General features: G+C 35.3%; 1 protein-coding gene across 1 annotated transcript in view; it reads right to left on the bottom strand.

Annotated features, from left to right (window-relative positions):
* ANKMY2 (ankyrin repeat and MYND domain containing 2) overlaps positions 1–15,749 on the bottom strand; it is a 34,665-nt gene that overhangs the window by 16,732 nt on the left and 2,184 nt on the right. Inside the window, exons 2-4 of the mRNA XM_082398511.1 lie at positions 10,381–10,445; positions 4,648–4,786; positions 2,822–2,920 (exon numbers count right to left, since the gene is read on the bottom strand). Coding sequence (XP_082254637.1) covers positions 2,822–2,920; positions 4,648–4,786; positions 10,381–10,445 — 303 coding nt within the window. The remainder of the gene's footprint in view (positions 1–2,821; positions 2,921–4,647; positions 4,787–10,380; positions 10,446–15,749) is intronic.

The raw sequence follows: 15,749 nt of genomic DNA, 5'->3' as shown, positions 1-15,749 counted from the left end.
TACAATTCCAGAATAAGAAATGAAAAGTGGACAAAGAAAAATAAATCACATTCTCACTTACAAAACCAGGATTTAGAAAACTGTGGAGTAACTTCTACATATGATTGAGAGAATAGAACAGTGATATAAGAATCATGAAAGTAGCCAACATATGACTCGCATTTCAGAGAAAAAGATAGTTTTGGTTATGATGGGTTTCAAACGATATACAACCTACGTACCATCTGAGAATGTCCTGTAACCAAAACCTAAATGAGAACAGAGATCTCAAGATGGAGCAAGGAGAAAAGAGAGGAGAGAGTGGAGAACAAGAGCCCTTGGCAGCAGAGATAGTTAATCCCAATGGGTGGAGACAGCACAATGGAGAAATTATCCTGTAGATGGTGAGGACTGCTGAAGGAGAAAGAACACACCATGACTGACACTCTAATGATATATTGGCACCAAACATTCTAGACTTTCTCAGGCAAGTCCACAGCTAGTCGTAGTGGTGGAGGAGGAAAGGAAAGGCCTGTTGCCTGACAAAGCAAACACAGAGAATGTGGAGAAATAAATGAGTTATAAGGATTTCATCTTGTTGGGGTTGCTAAATGGGCAAATGCAAAACCTTAAGGGTAGGGCACAGGGTATAGTTTTGCTCTCGTTTCTAGATAGTAACTGAGAAATATGGGTTTAACTGGGAGCATTGTTAATAGGAGAGTATGCACTGGTAAAATATAAAAGCATTCTTGATCTTTCAAGTTAATAAAAGGAGAAAGAAAATGTACTCTAACAAGACCAGGCCAATCACATTAAAGAAACACACACACACACACACACACACACACACACATAGCCACATACTGAGTGAGATGGGAGGGACTTCCATGGTGTACTGGTAAGTGAAGAAAACAAGTTGCAAGGAATATATTTGTATGACCTTATTTTTAAAAGATGAAAAAATCTTGCACGTGTGTGAGTACATATGTATACATATTGATCTGCTTGAGGGGAATGAAAGTGGGAGAATGAGTTTTTAATAAGACTAACTTTAAGGAAAATATAATGTCAACTTGAAAGGGTGCCATGTAATTTTCTGTCTATGAAATTAGTCTAAATAGATTAAAATGGGATGAAAACATTACCCTCACTTTAGGATGGAATTGTGGACAGGTGTACATTAGATTTTTATTAACGTAGTATTGATAGTATTAAGAAAACAGAGAAAAAGAAAAGCATCGTATTAATGGCTGAAAGTGCAGGCTCCTCCACTTCCAGCCCTGTGATCTGGGGAAAGTTACTTAACCTCTATCTAAGCTCTATTTTATTACATTGTGGACATAATGAAAACTTGTAGAGTTAAAGAGAACTTCAGATCATGTAATTCCCTGGCTTCTTTGTACATATCAGAAAACTGAGGATCTGGAGGTGAAGGGATTTGCCTATGATCTTGTAACTCATTAGGAGCAGATATGAACTAAAATATGAGTCTCATGATTCCTAGTTTAGTGTTCTTTTCTTACTAAACTGACACCCTCAAAATTAGCTGAGGGCTGAGGTGGTAGCAACTAGGGAGTCCCTAACTGTGGGAGATAAATATTTCCCTGAAGTTTGCACAGCAAAGCCATACCTTTTTCAAATCCTCCTGAATTGAAGTAAAATAAAACAAGAATATTTGTTCTCAAAGAGTTGTCATAAAGTGACTCAGTGACTGTTTGACTTAATCAACAGCACTTACTATTAGTAGTTTTAAGTAATATAATAATAAAATTTAACACCATATACAATTACTGTGCCCCATATCTGACTAATTCCCACTGTATCTTAGCTTACATGTAATTTCTCTCTTGAAATTCCCTTGGAATGGGAGAGAAGATCCCTCTCTTTGATGTATTTTTATGGAACCCTTAAGTCACCCATTGGAATACATTTTCACACAGTCATTGCCTCTATCCTCTTAGTGCCATGAATGCAGGAACACCCTCTGTCTTGTTCACCAAAGCATCTAGAGTGATGCTTGGTCTACAGGTTGTGAATGTTAAGGATCTGTTTAATGAATCATTAGGCCTCACAGAGCTACTTACTACATTCCCAATAAATCAGATATTTCTATCATTGCTTTTCTATCAGTGGACTCTTCTAACTGCCAACTCATTGGGGTCAAAATACCAAACATCAAATATTCATTCCCACTCTCTTCTAAACCCCCTATATTATATCAAGTAACAGGATTAACACACCAAGAAATATTGGGCACATGCAATAAATGTTTGTGGTTGATGAGGATGATAATGAAACAGCTGTATATTGTATTATCATTAATGCTCCTTCCTAATCATTGTTGTAATTATTATAAACAGCAATAACTGATGGCATTTATTGAGAGCTACATGTAAAGCTCTTTAGGTCTATCATCTCATTTAATCCTTTCGATAACCATGTAAACATTTTGCAGTGGGGAAACTGAAGATCAGAATCATTAAGTAACTTGCTGTTAAGTGGTACAGCCAGAATTTCAACCCAGGATCACTGACTCCACAGTTCCTGTTCTTAAACATTAGGTTAAACTACGTCCTTAGAGGAGTAAAATATTCTCATTCAAGCATTTGACTGCAACAAAAGCCCTTCACCACACTCTGTATTTCAGAGTGGAGATTCAAAACAGCTTGTTCGTGTTATCTAAAGTGTCATCAGGTGTTTCATTAAGTTAGACAAAACTGTAAACATTTGCTTTTTAAAAAATAAACATGACAGTATTTACACTCTGAGAAGCAAAGTGGTATTTTTTTCCATGGGGGAAATTCTGGGTATAAGCTAATGTAAAACTGCCATAAAAACTCACCCACAAAGGCTGCCATCTGAGCTGCTGTTCTTCCTACAGAGTTGACAACATCTGTCTCGGCACCAGCTTCCAACATTACCCACGTGATGTCTTTATTACCTAGAGTTAAAAAGAAACATATTTGTTAAAATTAAGGACTGCACAATTCAAATATTCCCTTTTAAATAATCTGTACCCTTTGTTTTCTGCGTAGTTTTAGGTTTCTATTTTGTGGATATTTTCATTTTTTCCAAAATATAAATCATAACTATAGCAAAAAGTAAAATGCTATAGAACCCACATAGAAATCAACCTTATTTTCTAGAAAACACATCAAGCAATACAAAAATGGTATGGAATTGAATATAACTTTTTTTTTTTAACAAGACAAAGTATGTTTTTCCTAGGATAATACTTAGTATTAAAAAAAAGAATAATGCTTAGTATAAAGTCAAAACAAAAAATAAAAAACAAAGACAGAAAAAATAAAATGAATAAAAGTCTCCCCTTAATGTCTACTAACTCATCCCATCCTTCACACCTACAGGCCCTGAGATAACTACTGACAGTTGAGGATCTATCTTTTTACACTTTGTCCTATCTACACATTCATAGTGTTTCTTTTTGTGTTCTTTCACTAAAGGAATCATTACAGATAATCTGCTATTATAAACTATACTCAGTGGACAGCATTTCCCATTACTTTTTGCAAGCTTGAACTATGATTTCCTTAGGAAGAGTCCCTGGAAAACACTGTAGGATCAAAGGTTATGCATATTTTAAATGCATTTTACCAGGCTGCCTTCCAGCAAGGTTGGGCTGATGTACACTCCCCAAAACAGTGCACAAAAGTTCCTATGCCAAGACTGGGCGTCATCATTCCTCCTTAACCTTTGCCAATATGTTTAAGTGAAAGGTTATCATTTGTTGTTCTAATCTGCAGATCTTTGAGAGCGTTTTAAGCTTATTAGCCAGTTGTATTTCTTTTGTTCTCTGTTCAATTTTCTGTCTAATTTTCTACTGTAGTATTTGTTGTTTTCTAACTGATTTATAAGAACTCTTCATATATAATGATATAACCCTTTTAGAAATAGTAATAACTATTTTCCTTAGTTTTTTAATTTATATTTTAACTCTATGTACGGTATTTTCTATACATGGAAATGTTTTAAGATTTTATGTAATCAAATTAGGCAATGTTGCCCTTTTTGAATTCTATATTTTATATTATGCTTAGAAATGCTTTCCCCCCCCCCCCGGATTATAAAAATACAGATTACTGCTTTTAAAGCATGGTAATATTAAGTTACATATTTATTTTCTTAAAAAACTGTAACAAGGACAGATAATTCCACTTAACTTTTAGATATTTCCCAATTGTCTTTATTCAGCAAATTATAAGCAACATGAATCAGAGTAAGTTTCTAAATGGATCATCATATTTAGTACTTAAATGTCACTGAAGCAAATAGCCCTATCATAGCAGGTATTCTCTCAAGAGAACAACAAAGAAGCTTTCATATTACTTCAAAATATAAAACTATAGAACAGCAAAGGAACTAAATTGTAAGAATCATAGATCTAGCTCCACAACTCTAAACAAAATATATTGTCAATACAAAGAATCAAGTGATTTAAATAACTAAAGAAACATCACCAAATTAACTATATAACATATTTCATACATTATAGCTTTTCAAAACCGATTCCCACCATGTCTTTCCATGAGACATGATCTTAAAATTACTATAACAAAAATGCGCTTAATTTAAAAATGTACATATACTTATAACAAATTTGTATAGGTGACTATTATTGGTATATTAGAATAAATGCTAAAACTTCACCAGAAAGTGCAGCAAACATGAGGGCTGTGTATCCATGTTCATGTTGATGACAATTTACATCAGCTCCATGTCGTAAAAGTAATTTGCACATATCAAGTTTTCCTTTATATGCAGCATGCATTAGAGGAGTCATTCCATTCTTTAACAGAAAGGGAAAAAAAGTATTAAGTTTACTTATTTACCTTTCCCCCTGCCTATGAACAATTCCTGCAATTAAATTAAAACACAAAATAAAATGAATTCATAAAATCATCTTTATAATCTGCATTTTTATACTCAATTCCCCACTTGGATCTTCCATAAACTGCTGAAGAAAAAAGATGGTTTTATTACCTGAGGTTTTCTACAGATTAGCAAACAGATTCAGAGAAGAATTGCTCAACTTCACATGACTAGTAAAGTGGCCAGGGCAAGGACCAAAACTTAAATTTATCAGGGCTCTCATCTCTACTACACATACTTAGCTCCTGGGGAAACAAATGGACAAGCAGATACAAATGCGTTAAAAAAAGAAAAGAAAAGAAAAAAGTAAGGAAAAACCTTAAAACAAATAGAATGCTTATCAAGGGGAAAGTTGAATATGGTATATCCATAGCATGGAATAGTATGATGTTACTAATTGAATACATTTATATCTATTGAATTGAAAAAATTTCCATGAATTACTGCCAATGAGAAAAACAAGATGTGGGAAATGTATATTAGAGTGTTCTCATTTAAAGAAAAATGATCCTCAAAATCACATTTATATTTTGATCATATATAGGATTTGGTTATATATATGATTATATGAATATGGAGAAATGATTGGTAGTGTTTACACCAGGCTACACTGTTTAGTCTCCATATGTTTGCCCATATCCAATGAAACATCCAACTTTATATGTTGAGTACCTAATACTATTTGGTGGATAAATAAATGAGATGTTCCCTGTAAGTAAATCTTCTCAGAATCCAGGAGAGACTCTCTGAGTGCTGGAATTTCAGAGTTACTCTGGATGAAAACCTCTCTAAAACATATAATCTCTTTTTTAGCAAATCTTAGAATACTAACATAATTTGAATTGTTCTTGATGATTCTAGACTATTATAATGAACATTGTCATCAATATTATCAGAGGCTTGTTGATGTGAGAATCATAGGGAGGTTGTACAAGAGGCAACTTAGTAGGAGTAGTCAATGTTTCTTGAGAGTAGTAATGGGAAAATGGTAAGGAGATTAAAACTTTAGTAGTTTTAAAAACTTTAAATATGATGATCCTAAAAATAAAGTTTCTCTCCTATAATTTTTAAATCAAAGAATTCATCAATATTAGTCTACTACGTTACAACTCTATATCATTAAATACAGCATTCATTCATTCAGCAAATATTTATTGAGTGCCTAAGATATGTCAGACACAGATCTATGCACTGTGGGTAGCAATGAGCAAATTCCATGCCCCTAAAGTCTAAGTCCCTGGCACTAAATTTTAGTAGGGGTGACAAGGCAGATGGTGATAATAAGTGCTATAGGGAAACAGCATCGAGTAAGGGGGAGAGGGAATGGCAGAAGGTAAGAGGAGATTGTTATTTTTAGAAGGACAGTCAAAGAATGTCCCTCTGAGCAGGTGGCATTTGAACAAAGCCCTGGAGGGAGCAAAGGATGTAAATAACTAGAGGAAGAATGCTCCAGTAAAGAGAATGCAAGTGTAAAACTCTTTGGGGGAGAGGAGCATTGGGTTCAAGGAATACCAAGGAGGCCAAATCTGTGTGCAGCTCACTCATAGAAGCTCCAGGAACCTCCTTGTCTTGAATTTGGTGCTCCTAGGTTTAAACATTAAGTATAGGAGTGTGTCTCATGTTTTAACATTAAGTAGGATGCCAATGCTTGTGGAAGGTTTCTGCAAACTTATTCAAGTTATAGAAAAGCCATTCTATCTTAAGCTGTTAAAAGAGTTTTTACCCTCAGTAGTTAAATTTTATCAAATGCATTATATCTATTGAGATGATCATATTTCTCTTTTATTCTGTAATATAGTGAATTACATTGAAAGATTTTCTAAACTGAACCATCCTATCATACTTGGAGAAACCTTACTTGGTTAAGTCTTATTATTCTTTTGATACACTACTGGATCAAGTTGCTAACATTTTATATAGTGTTTTTGCATCTGTATTTACAAAGTGAATTGAGCCCATAGTTTGCTTGGGCTTCTTCCTGTTTTGGCATCAGCATCATGCTAACTTTATCAAATGAGTTAGGCATCTTCCCATCTTTTTATGAACTAATGGTACAATCTGTGTAAAATGAGAATTAAATGGTCCTTGAATGTTTTGTAAAGCTTACTCAGGTTTGCAGCTTTAGAAGGTAATTGGCACTTAAATACATTCATACAAATCTTCCTTAATTATCCCAGTTTTTCTATTTCTATATGAGATAAATACGTTCATTTTTATTTTTCTAAAAAATCACTACTTTCATATGGATTTTCAAATGAATTGGCTTTAAAAAGGTATGACAATTCCTCATAATTGCAGTTATGCTCTCACTTCCTTGGTGTTTATTATTTTCTTGCTTATACTTTCCAAATTGTGTCTATTTTCTGGTCTTAAATTGATAACTTTGTTTTATCTTTTCTTTTTTAACAGCTTCATTGTGATATAATTTACTCATTTAATGTTACAATTAAATAGTTTTAAGTATTTTCAGAGTTGTGCAACCATCACCACAATCAATTTTAGAATATTTTTGTCAAAACCAAAAGAAATATCATACCCATTAGCAGTCATTCCCATTACCCCTCCCCATCCCATTACCCAGCCTTAGGCAACCACTAATCTACTTTCTGTGTCTATGAACTTGCCCATTTCGGACATCTCCTATACATGAAATCATACAATATTTAGTCTTGTTTGATTGGCTTCTTTCACTTGGCAGAATGTTTTTGAAATTCACCCATGTTGTAGCACGCACCAGGACTTCATTCCTTTTTGTGACTGAATAATATTCGGTTGCATGGATATACTACACTGTGTTTATCCATTTATCAGGTGATGGATGTTTGGACTGTTTCCACCTTTGGCTGTTATGAATAATGGTGCTATAAACATTCATGTTCAAGTTTTTGTATTGTCGTATGTTTTATTTTTCTTAGTTACATACCTAGGATTGCTGGGTTATATGGTAACTCTATGTTTAATCGTTTGAGGAATTATCAACCCATTTTAAATAGCAGCTGCACCATTTTATATTCCCACCAGCAAAGCATGAGGGTTCCAGCTTCTCCACATCCACACTAATACTTGTTATTATCTATATATATAGAGAGATTTTTTTTTTTTAAATTAATTTATTTATTTATATTTATTTTTGGCTGTGTTGGGTCTTTGTTTCTGTGCGAGGGCTTTCTCCAGTTGCGGCGAGCGGGGGCCACTCTTCCTCGCGGTGCGCGGGCCTCTCACCGTCGCGGCCTCTCCCGTTGCGGAGCACAAGTTCCAGACGCGCAGGCTCAGTAGTTGTGGCTCACGGGCCTAGTTGCTCTGCGGCATGTGGGATCTTCCCAGACCAGGGCTCGAACCCGTGTCCCCTGCATTGGCAGGCAGATTCTCAACCACTGCGCCACCAGGGAAGCCCTATATTTTTTTTTTATTATCGCCATCCTAGTGGGTGTAAAGTGGCCTCTCATTGTGGTTTTGATTTGCATTTCCCCGGCAGCTAATTTTGAGCCTTTTTTCATGTGCATAGTGGTTACTCATATGTCTTCTTTGGAAGAAGAATATCCTTTGCCCATTTTTTAATAGGGTTATTTGTCATTTTTATTATTGAGTTGTACAAGTTCTTAATACGTTCTAGTTACAAGTCCCTTACCAGATAGGATTTGTAAAACCATTCTGTGGGTTTTCTTATTACTTTCTGGATGGTGTGCTTTGAAGCACAAAGGTTTTAATTTTTATTTTTTCTTTATTTTTTCTTTTGTTGCTTATGCTTGATGGCTTTTAAAATTTTTTATTTCTATTTTATTTTTCTTAACTCATTTCTTATATTTTCTGAGTATACTTTATTCTTTTTATCTAATTTCATGAGTTGAAAGCTCAGAACAACACAAAGATTTAAAGTACAATAACAAGTGCTACAAAATTTCCTCTGAATATGACTTTGGCCACATGACACAGCTTTTGATAAACAGTAGCTTTTGATAAATGTTGTGTTTTCAGTTGTTTATAGTAGGAAATTTCTACTTCTATTTCTTCTTTTACCCAAGAACTATTCAGAATTTTTAAAAACATTCAGGTTATATGTTTTATTCTTTGGAACATATTTCTGTTTATTTTCAGTGTTATATTACATTTGGTAAACTTGTTTAAAGTTAGTTAAAATTTTCCTTTACAAAATAGTATAATACAGGACTTCCCTGGTGGCGCAGTGATTAAGAATCCGCTTGCCAATGCAGGGGACACGGGTTCGAGCCCTGGTCCAGGAAGATCCCACGTGCCGCGGAGCAACTAAGCTCGAGCGCCACAACTACTGAGCCTGCGCTCTAGAGTCCGTGAGCCACAACTACTGAGCCCGAGTGCCGCAACTACTGAAGCCCACGCACCTACAGCATGTGCTCCGCAACAAGAGAAGCCACTGCAATGAGAAGCCCGCATGCCGCAATGAAGAGTAGCCCCACCCCATTCCCCGCAACTAGAGAAAGCCCGCGCGCAGCAACAAAGACCCAACGCAGCCAAAAAATATATAAATAAATAAAATTTAAAAAAAAACTCATTTCTAAAAAAAAAAGAAAAAGTATAATACGTAAACCAATTTTTAACAGTGTTAAATGTAAATGGAGATGTACTATTTCTGTCTTATATAAAAGTGCATAGACTGTTAGGTTATCCAACTCTTCCATCCCTTGAATACTTTTTTCTACTTATCATTTTCTAAAAGATGCTATTGTGGTCTTACAAATTTCTCCTTTGAATTCTACCTTTTTCTTAATGAACTTCAAAGCTTATAAGATTATTAGTGAAGGCTTAAGGCTGGTATATTCCTGGTGGTTTATAAACTTTCTATAAGAAAGAGTCTTCATCTTTTTTTTTTTTTCTTTTTTGCTTTAAACTTTATTTTGTCTGACATTAACTTTACTACCCATGTGTGGGTAAAGGGTTAACAAAACACCTCCTTTGCTGCATGAGAAACTGAAATTCAGTTAATGTTCTAGTACTAGAACTGTTCTGTATAATAGAGTATCTACTAGCCACACATTGAATGTGTGTTCAGTATGTGTGTGTCCAGTATGGCACCAATGGCTGCCATACTGGACAGCTCTGAAGAGAAACTACCACCTCAGAAAGTTATTCTGGATTGCAATTGTTCTAGAAAGTTGAGTTTAGGTCATTTAACCCTCCCGAGAAGTAGAATTGCTGGATCAAAGGTAGGTACATTTAAAAATGAGAAATATTCTAAAATTTTCTCCAGAATATGATGCCAATTTACACCTAATCCAGTAGCATATAAAAGTGCAGTGTTTCCCACACTTCACAAGAAATGATATGGAATTGGTTTAACGGTCACTTATTTGATTACCAGTAAAATTAAACATGTTTTTACATACTTATTTGTCTTTTGCAACCTGTCTGCTGACATTTGCTTTAGAGCTTAGTATAACTTGAGCACAAATGCTAGAAAACAACTCTTATTATTAGATTTCATATATTATCCATTCTCATAGGAAGTAAAACTTTATTAAATGTTTTAAATTTTACCTCATCCAAGCAGTTGACATGAACATTCTTGCTGGCTAACAATGTTCCAGCTTCTTGGACAGTACCTTAAAAAAAAAAGAAAGAAAGTGCAAAGGTTATTTATATTTAGAACAGAAAAAAAATCTAACGTCAAGGAAACAGACTTTAAAGGGTTATCTGTAAAACTAAGATGAGTCAGGTCAGGTTGCTAAGAAATAAAGCATCAATCGCATACTGTTTATTCCACAAAGTAATTATCCCAGAGAACAGATTCATATAGACTAAAATAGCTCCATCTTGCTTTTACTTCCACTGGCCTTAGAGTATATTAAATTGGCCACATTTTCCTTTTGGCAGTAATACAATAACCACAAAGCATAAGACTTTTAATACTGAAACAAATCTTAAAGGGCATCTAATCCAACCCACCATCTAAAGCTTAAATTGCTGTCAGTGTAATAACAGTTCAAAATACAGTCAGTATTTATATACCTTGTCACCACTACGTCCTGTGAATTGATGGCATGCTCCTAATAGAATTCTTGGTTTGGAAATGCTGAGGTAAATGTATCTTTTATGCCTGGTACTATACAAAAGTGCCATATGGTCAGTATTCAGACTCTCATACTGAAAGCCATCTGATGTAAACCTGAAGGTCAGTCTCTGTAAATTTGTAAATAAGCTGTAATTGGGCCACGACTATCAGGTTTTCCAGCCTTCTGTAAGGCATACTAAGGCATAGTTGCAGGAGAGAATGTTGCTATTATCATCCTTAATAGGAGCCAATCACATGTTCTGCCAAAAAATTTCTGGTGTGACAGGGAACAGGGTAATGAAATTGCATGTTCTCAGGGAGAAAGGATGAGATAAGCCTCTCCTCTAAAAGGACATAAAAGAATAGAAGCATCCTCAACTAGGAGTTATTTCTTGTCTTTAAATTTAGAATTATAGTTCAAGAATGTGTTAAACTTTGCAATTCTTCCAGAGCTAAAGGTGGAATGCAGAATCGAGCTTAGCCTGCTTCTTTCTACCCAACCTGCTTCTTAGGCACATGGTCTGAGTACCCCTCACCAACAGAGGGGAGATACAGAAATGTCTCCTAGATTGATAGCGAAATAGCTCAGCTGGGGAAATGTCAAGTGAGTGATCTACAAGGCCCCGAATTATGACAGCAGCTATTTTGTCCATAGTTCATTTGTCTGATCCCACACTCCACCTGAGGGCAGTTGGTATCACTGGCTGAATGGCTACAGAGGGAGAGGGGAAAGCCTTCAAGCATGCAAGCAAGTTGTGCAGGGAAGCTTATCCATACCTATGGCTTCTCACCAGAGACTCTCAAACATCTTTGGAAAGGAATTAGAACAAACTCCTGCACACCAATTTCACTTGAGGAAGATGCTTCAGCTGAACCCCGTTATCCACTGAGGAATAACTGAAGTTATTTTCCATCTGACCGAGAGATGTTTATGCAATAAAGGGAGAATACTATAGGGATTGTGATCATGCCAAAGCCTGCTATATGTTAGGGAAAGGATGGGGGTTGCAATCATAGACATTTGGCTCATATTAGACAACAGGCCAATAATTCTATAAAATGTTTAGCCCGGTGGCTAACGATGTATATGGTAAATCTGTCCAATCGCAGGGCAATTAAAAAAAAAAGATGAGTTGCTCACTCACATGCCACTAACTGGAATACCAGTTAGTCTTTTGAAATGCAGGGACCAGGATGGGAAAATTTTTCTGAAACTGTCTGGGCTTCTAGAGAATGAAAACATATTTTGGAAAATAGATGAGCAAAAATACCCCCAAGAGGAAAAACTTGTGATGATTTCTAACTTGGAGTTCCCAATTTAATGACAGTAGGAAACTGTAGAAGGTCTAGAATAGCATGGAAATGGGAAACACATAGTTTACACAGAAGGATTTTTATTTTTTGTCATTCCTTACTGTGCATAGTAGACTCTCAAACAATATTTTGCAATTAAATTGAAAAGATTAATTGCTTTACTTGGGAAAGAAATATGTTAAATCTGATTTAACAAACTCTTAAGATGAGGGGATGTGGTACTATAAGGGGGATGGGAAATGAGTCAACATCTATCCTCACTGGAGACAAAAATGAATAGACATAACTGACGAAAATAATATTTAATAATTTCTTTCCCTTGTGAGAATTTCTCCAAGTTGCTCCAGAGAAGAAAACACAACCCAACCTGCTCCATTAGGGTGGGATAGATAACTTATCTGGATGGACCAGCATTTTAGCAGAGAAGAGATGATGGTAAGAGTGATACTCTCACTGTTACTGCCCTCTCTTATACCACACTAGAGCCCTTTCAGGACCACTATAAAACTGAACAAGTCCTAGAAAACCCTCAGTTTTCTTATATAGGAAGCAGAAATAATCCATCCCATAGTGTTCTTAGGACTAAGGGCTTGTCTTGGTGTGGGGCACAGAGTACAACCTCAGTGCATATTAGATGCTCTTGTTATTTATATTTAGAGTAGCATAATATAATTCATTGCGACACTTCTAATATCTAGTTTGGGACCACTGGTCTCTACTGAAGACAAGGAGAAGTAGCCAAAACAAACAAAAAGGGAGGAACAAACAAACATGACATTTTCTGTTTCCAGCAATCCATCAGATAGTCATGAGATCTGAATATTTATGAGTTTCAATCATTTAGTGGGATCCCTCAACAGGAATGTTTTGAGGAATCTATGTCAAGTATTTAAAAAACTATTTGGCTTGTTAGTTGCTGTTACATTTATGTATAAGTAAAATCATGTATAAAATAATTAAAGTATTTGAATTTAAAAATAATATATGGATACAGACTTAATCATAGATACATAGTTATAAATGTATTTTAAAAGAGAGACTTCTAATTACAACATATATTTTGAAATAGTGAATCTGTTTAAGTGTAAAGTTTCTAAATTCTCCTAGATGTATCTATTTTTAGACTTTGTAACAAAATGTCCTCAAGTTAGGATTATGAATCACTACATAAAAATTAGAGTAACTGGGCTTCCCTGGTGGCGCAGCGGTTGAGAATCTGCCTGCCAATGCAGCGGACACGGGTTCGAGCCCTTGTCTGGGAGGATCCCACATGCCGCGGAGCAACTAGGCCCGTGAGCCACAACTACTGAGCTTGCGCGTCTGGAGCCTGTGCTCCGCACCAAGAGAGGCCGCGATAGTGAGAGGCCCGCGCACCGCGATGAAGAGTGGCCCCCGCTTGCCGCAACTAGAGAAAGCCCTCGCACAGAAACGAAGACCCAACACAGCCATAAATAAATAAATAAATAAATAAATATTAAAAAAAAAAAATTAGAGTAACTAAAAGAGCTGTTGTTTTGTAAAGGAAGACAATGAAGCCCACAGAGGTTGCAAAACCTGCCCAGTCATATAGTTAATGGTAACTACGTATTTGAATTTAAATTTGTCTTTGAACTCTATGCTATAATTATTAGTAGACCTGAATCTTTCTATATACCAGAGGTACTAGAAATAACATTATTAACTACACAGGACCTTAGGGCAGGATGTTTTAATAGTCCCAAATTGGAAACAACTGAAATGTCCATCAGTGTCACCAGATAAGCAAATAGTGGTATATCCATACATAGGGAATAAAAGAAAAAAATAAGAAACAAATTATTGGTACAGTATGGATGAACATCAATATCATGATGCTGAGTGAAATAAGTCATGCAAAAAAAAAAGGAATATTTATTATACTTATTGTATAATTCCACTTACATAAAATTCTAGAATAGAGAAATCTAATCAATAGTGACAGAAACCTATCAGTGGTTGCCTGGAGACACGGGTGGAGAGAGTGACAGATTACAAATGGGTATGTAGAACATTTTGGGGGTGATGGAACTGTTCATTGTCTAGATTGCAGTAGTTTCGTGGATGTACACTTATGTCAAAACTGACTTTTTAAAAAAGTGTACACTTGAAATATGTACCATTTATCGTACTTTAGTTATACTCCAATAAAATTGGTAGAATAAACCTTATTGTCCGAGTCTGCTTCACAGTTCCTTTAACACAAATAATAATAATAATAAAAAAAATAAGTACGTTACTTTCTTGTGAAATCGGCAACAGTGATCCCAGGGATTTCAAGTACTAAACAAGATAAGTAATGAAAGACTTTCTGGTTTATATTCTTAAAGTTTAATTTATTTTGAAATAGCACTTCCTCAGTGTTTAATGAAAAAGATATCAGAGCTTAGAAGAATGGGTCAATCTACAAGTAATATAACCCAGTTAACTGTGCTTAAGTGATTTCATTTCTCTTCTGAAATGTTGTGAAATGGATGCTGTCAGTGACTATGATTTAAATGAATATGTGAGAAACAGCTTCTCAGTTTCATCTGGAACTTCTTTTTGGCATTCTAACAAATTAACAACCTGTAGAATACCTAGAATGTGCATTTACTCAGAAGAAGAAATTGTCTAAAAGTATCCAGTAGCAATGTGCGGTATTCTCTGGACTGTAAGCCCCACTTACAATCGGCTTAACTTCTGGAGGGCAGTGGTTAGCCGGAGGGAGAACTCAAAAATTTGCTGAGTTTATTTCAGATTGGCCAAGATGACAGGTCACAGGTGGCTGGAAACTTATCGTTAGTTCCACGTACTAGTACTGACTAAGTCAGTGCTTCTCAAAGTTGAGAAATGTATCGAAGGGAAAAAAAATCAGAACTCTACTCACCTCCTTTAAAGAAAATTGCTTCTTATGAGTACGAATATAAACTTTGTTTATGAGCTTCGTTCATCTACAAGCCAAAAATTATTTTACAAATTTTAAATGCACACAAAACTACAAAATCAATAACGTTTACAATTAAAATTAATTTAACTTGACAGATGAAAATATTTTGCTGCAATTAAATTGCCTCTCCAAGTGAATAAGGTATGGTATGGACTATGGTGCTGGTTTCATTTTTTCATTTTGTTTAGTTTGTTTTCAAGTCCAGCATATTTCTAGGACTGTGGGCCATATGATATCTCTGCTCTGCCACTTATTACCTGTATTATATTGGGCAAGCTATTTGAACTTTTCAGTTTCTTGGTTTCTTGTCTATCAAGTAGAGACTGCCATATTTACCATAATAATAGCCAATACAGTATTTTAAACACATTACTCACACTAACTCATTTTATCCTTATAGCAATGTTGTGAGGTGGGTACCATTTTTCACATGGAGAACCTAAGGCTCAGAAACAGTAATTTGCCCAAGGCCAAGTCACCAGCAAATGAATGAGGGAGGATTCCAAATCAGACTTGAAAGGTTAACTACCATCCTATGCTGTCTCTCATAATGTTGTAGCTTAAAAATAATTCCTAGCTTATCAAGATTAAACGCAT

The sequence above is a fragment of the Balaenoptera borealis genome, assembly GCF_965194805.1.
Source record: "Balaenoptera borealis genome assembly, chromosome: 7".
NCBI lineage: Eukaryota > Metazoa > Chordata > Mammalia > Artiodactyla > Balaenopteridae > Balaenoptera > Balaenoptera borealis.
The sequence above is the reverse complement of the archived record's forward strand: the minus strand, read 5'-3'. Positions and strand labels throughout refer to the sequence as shown.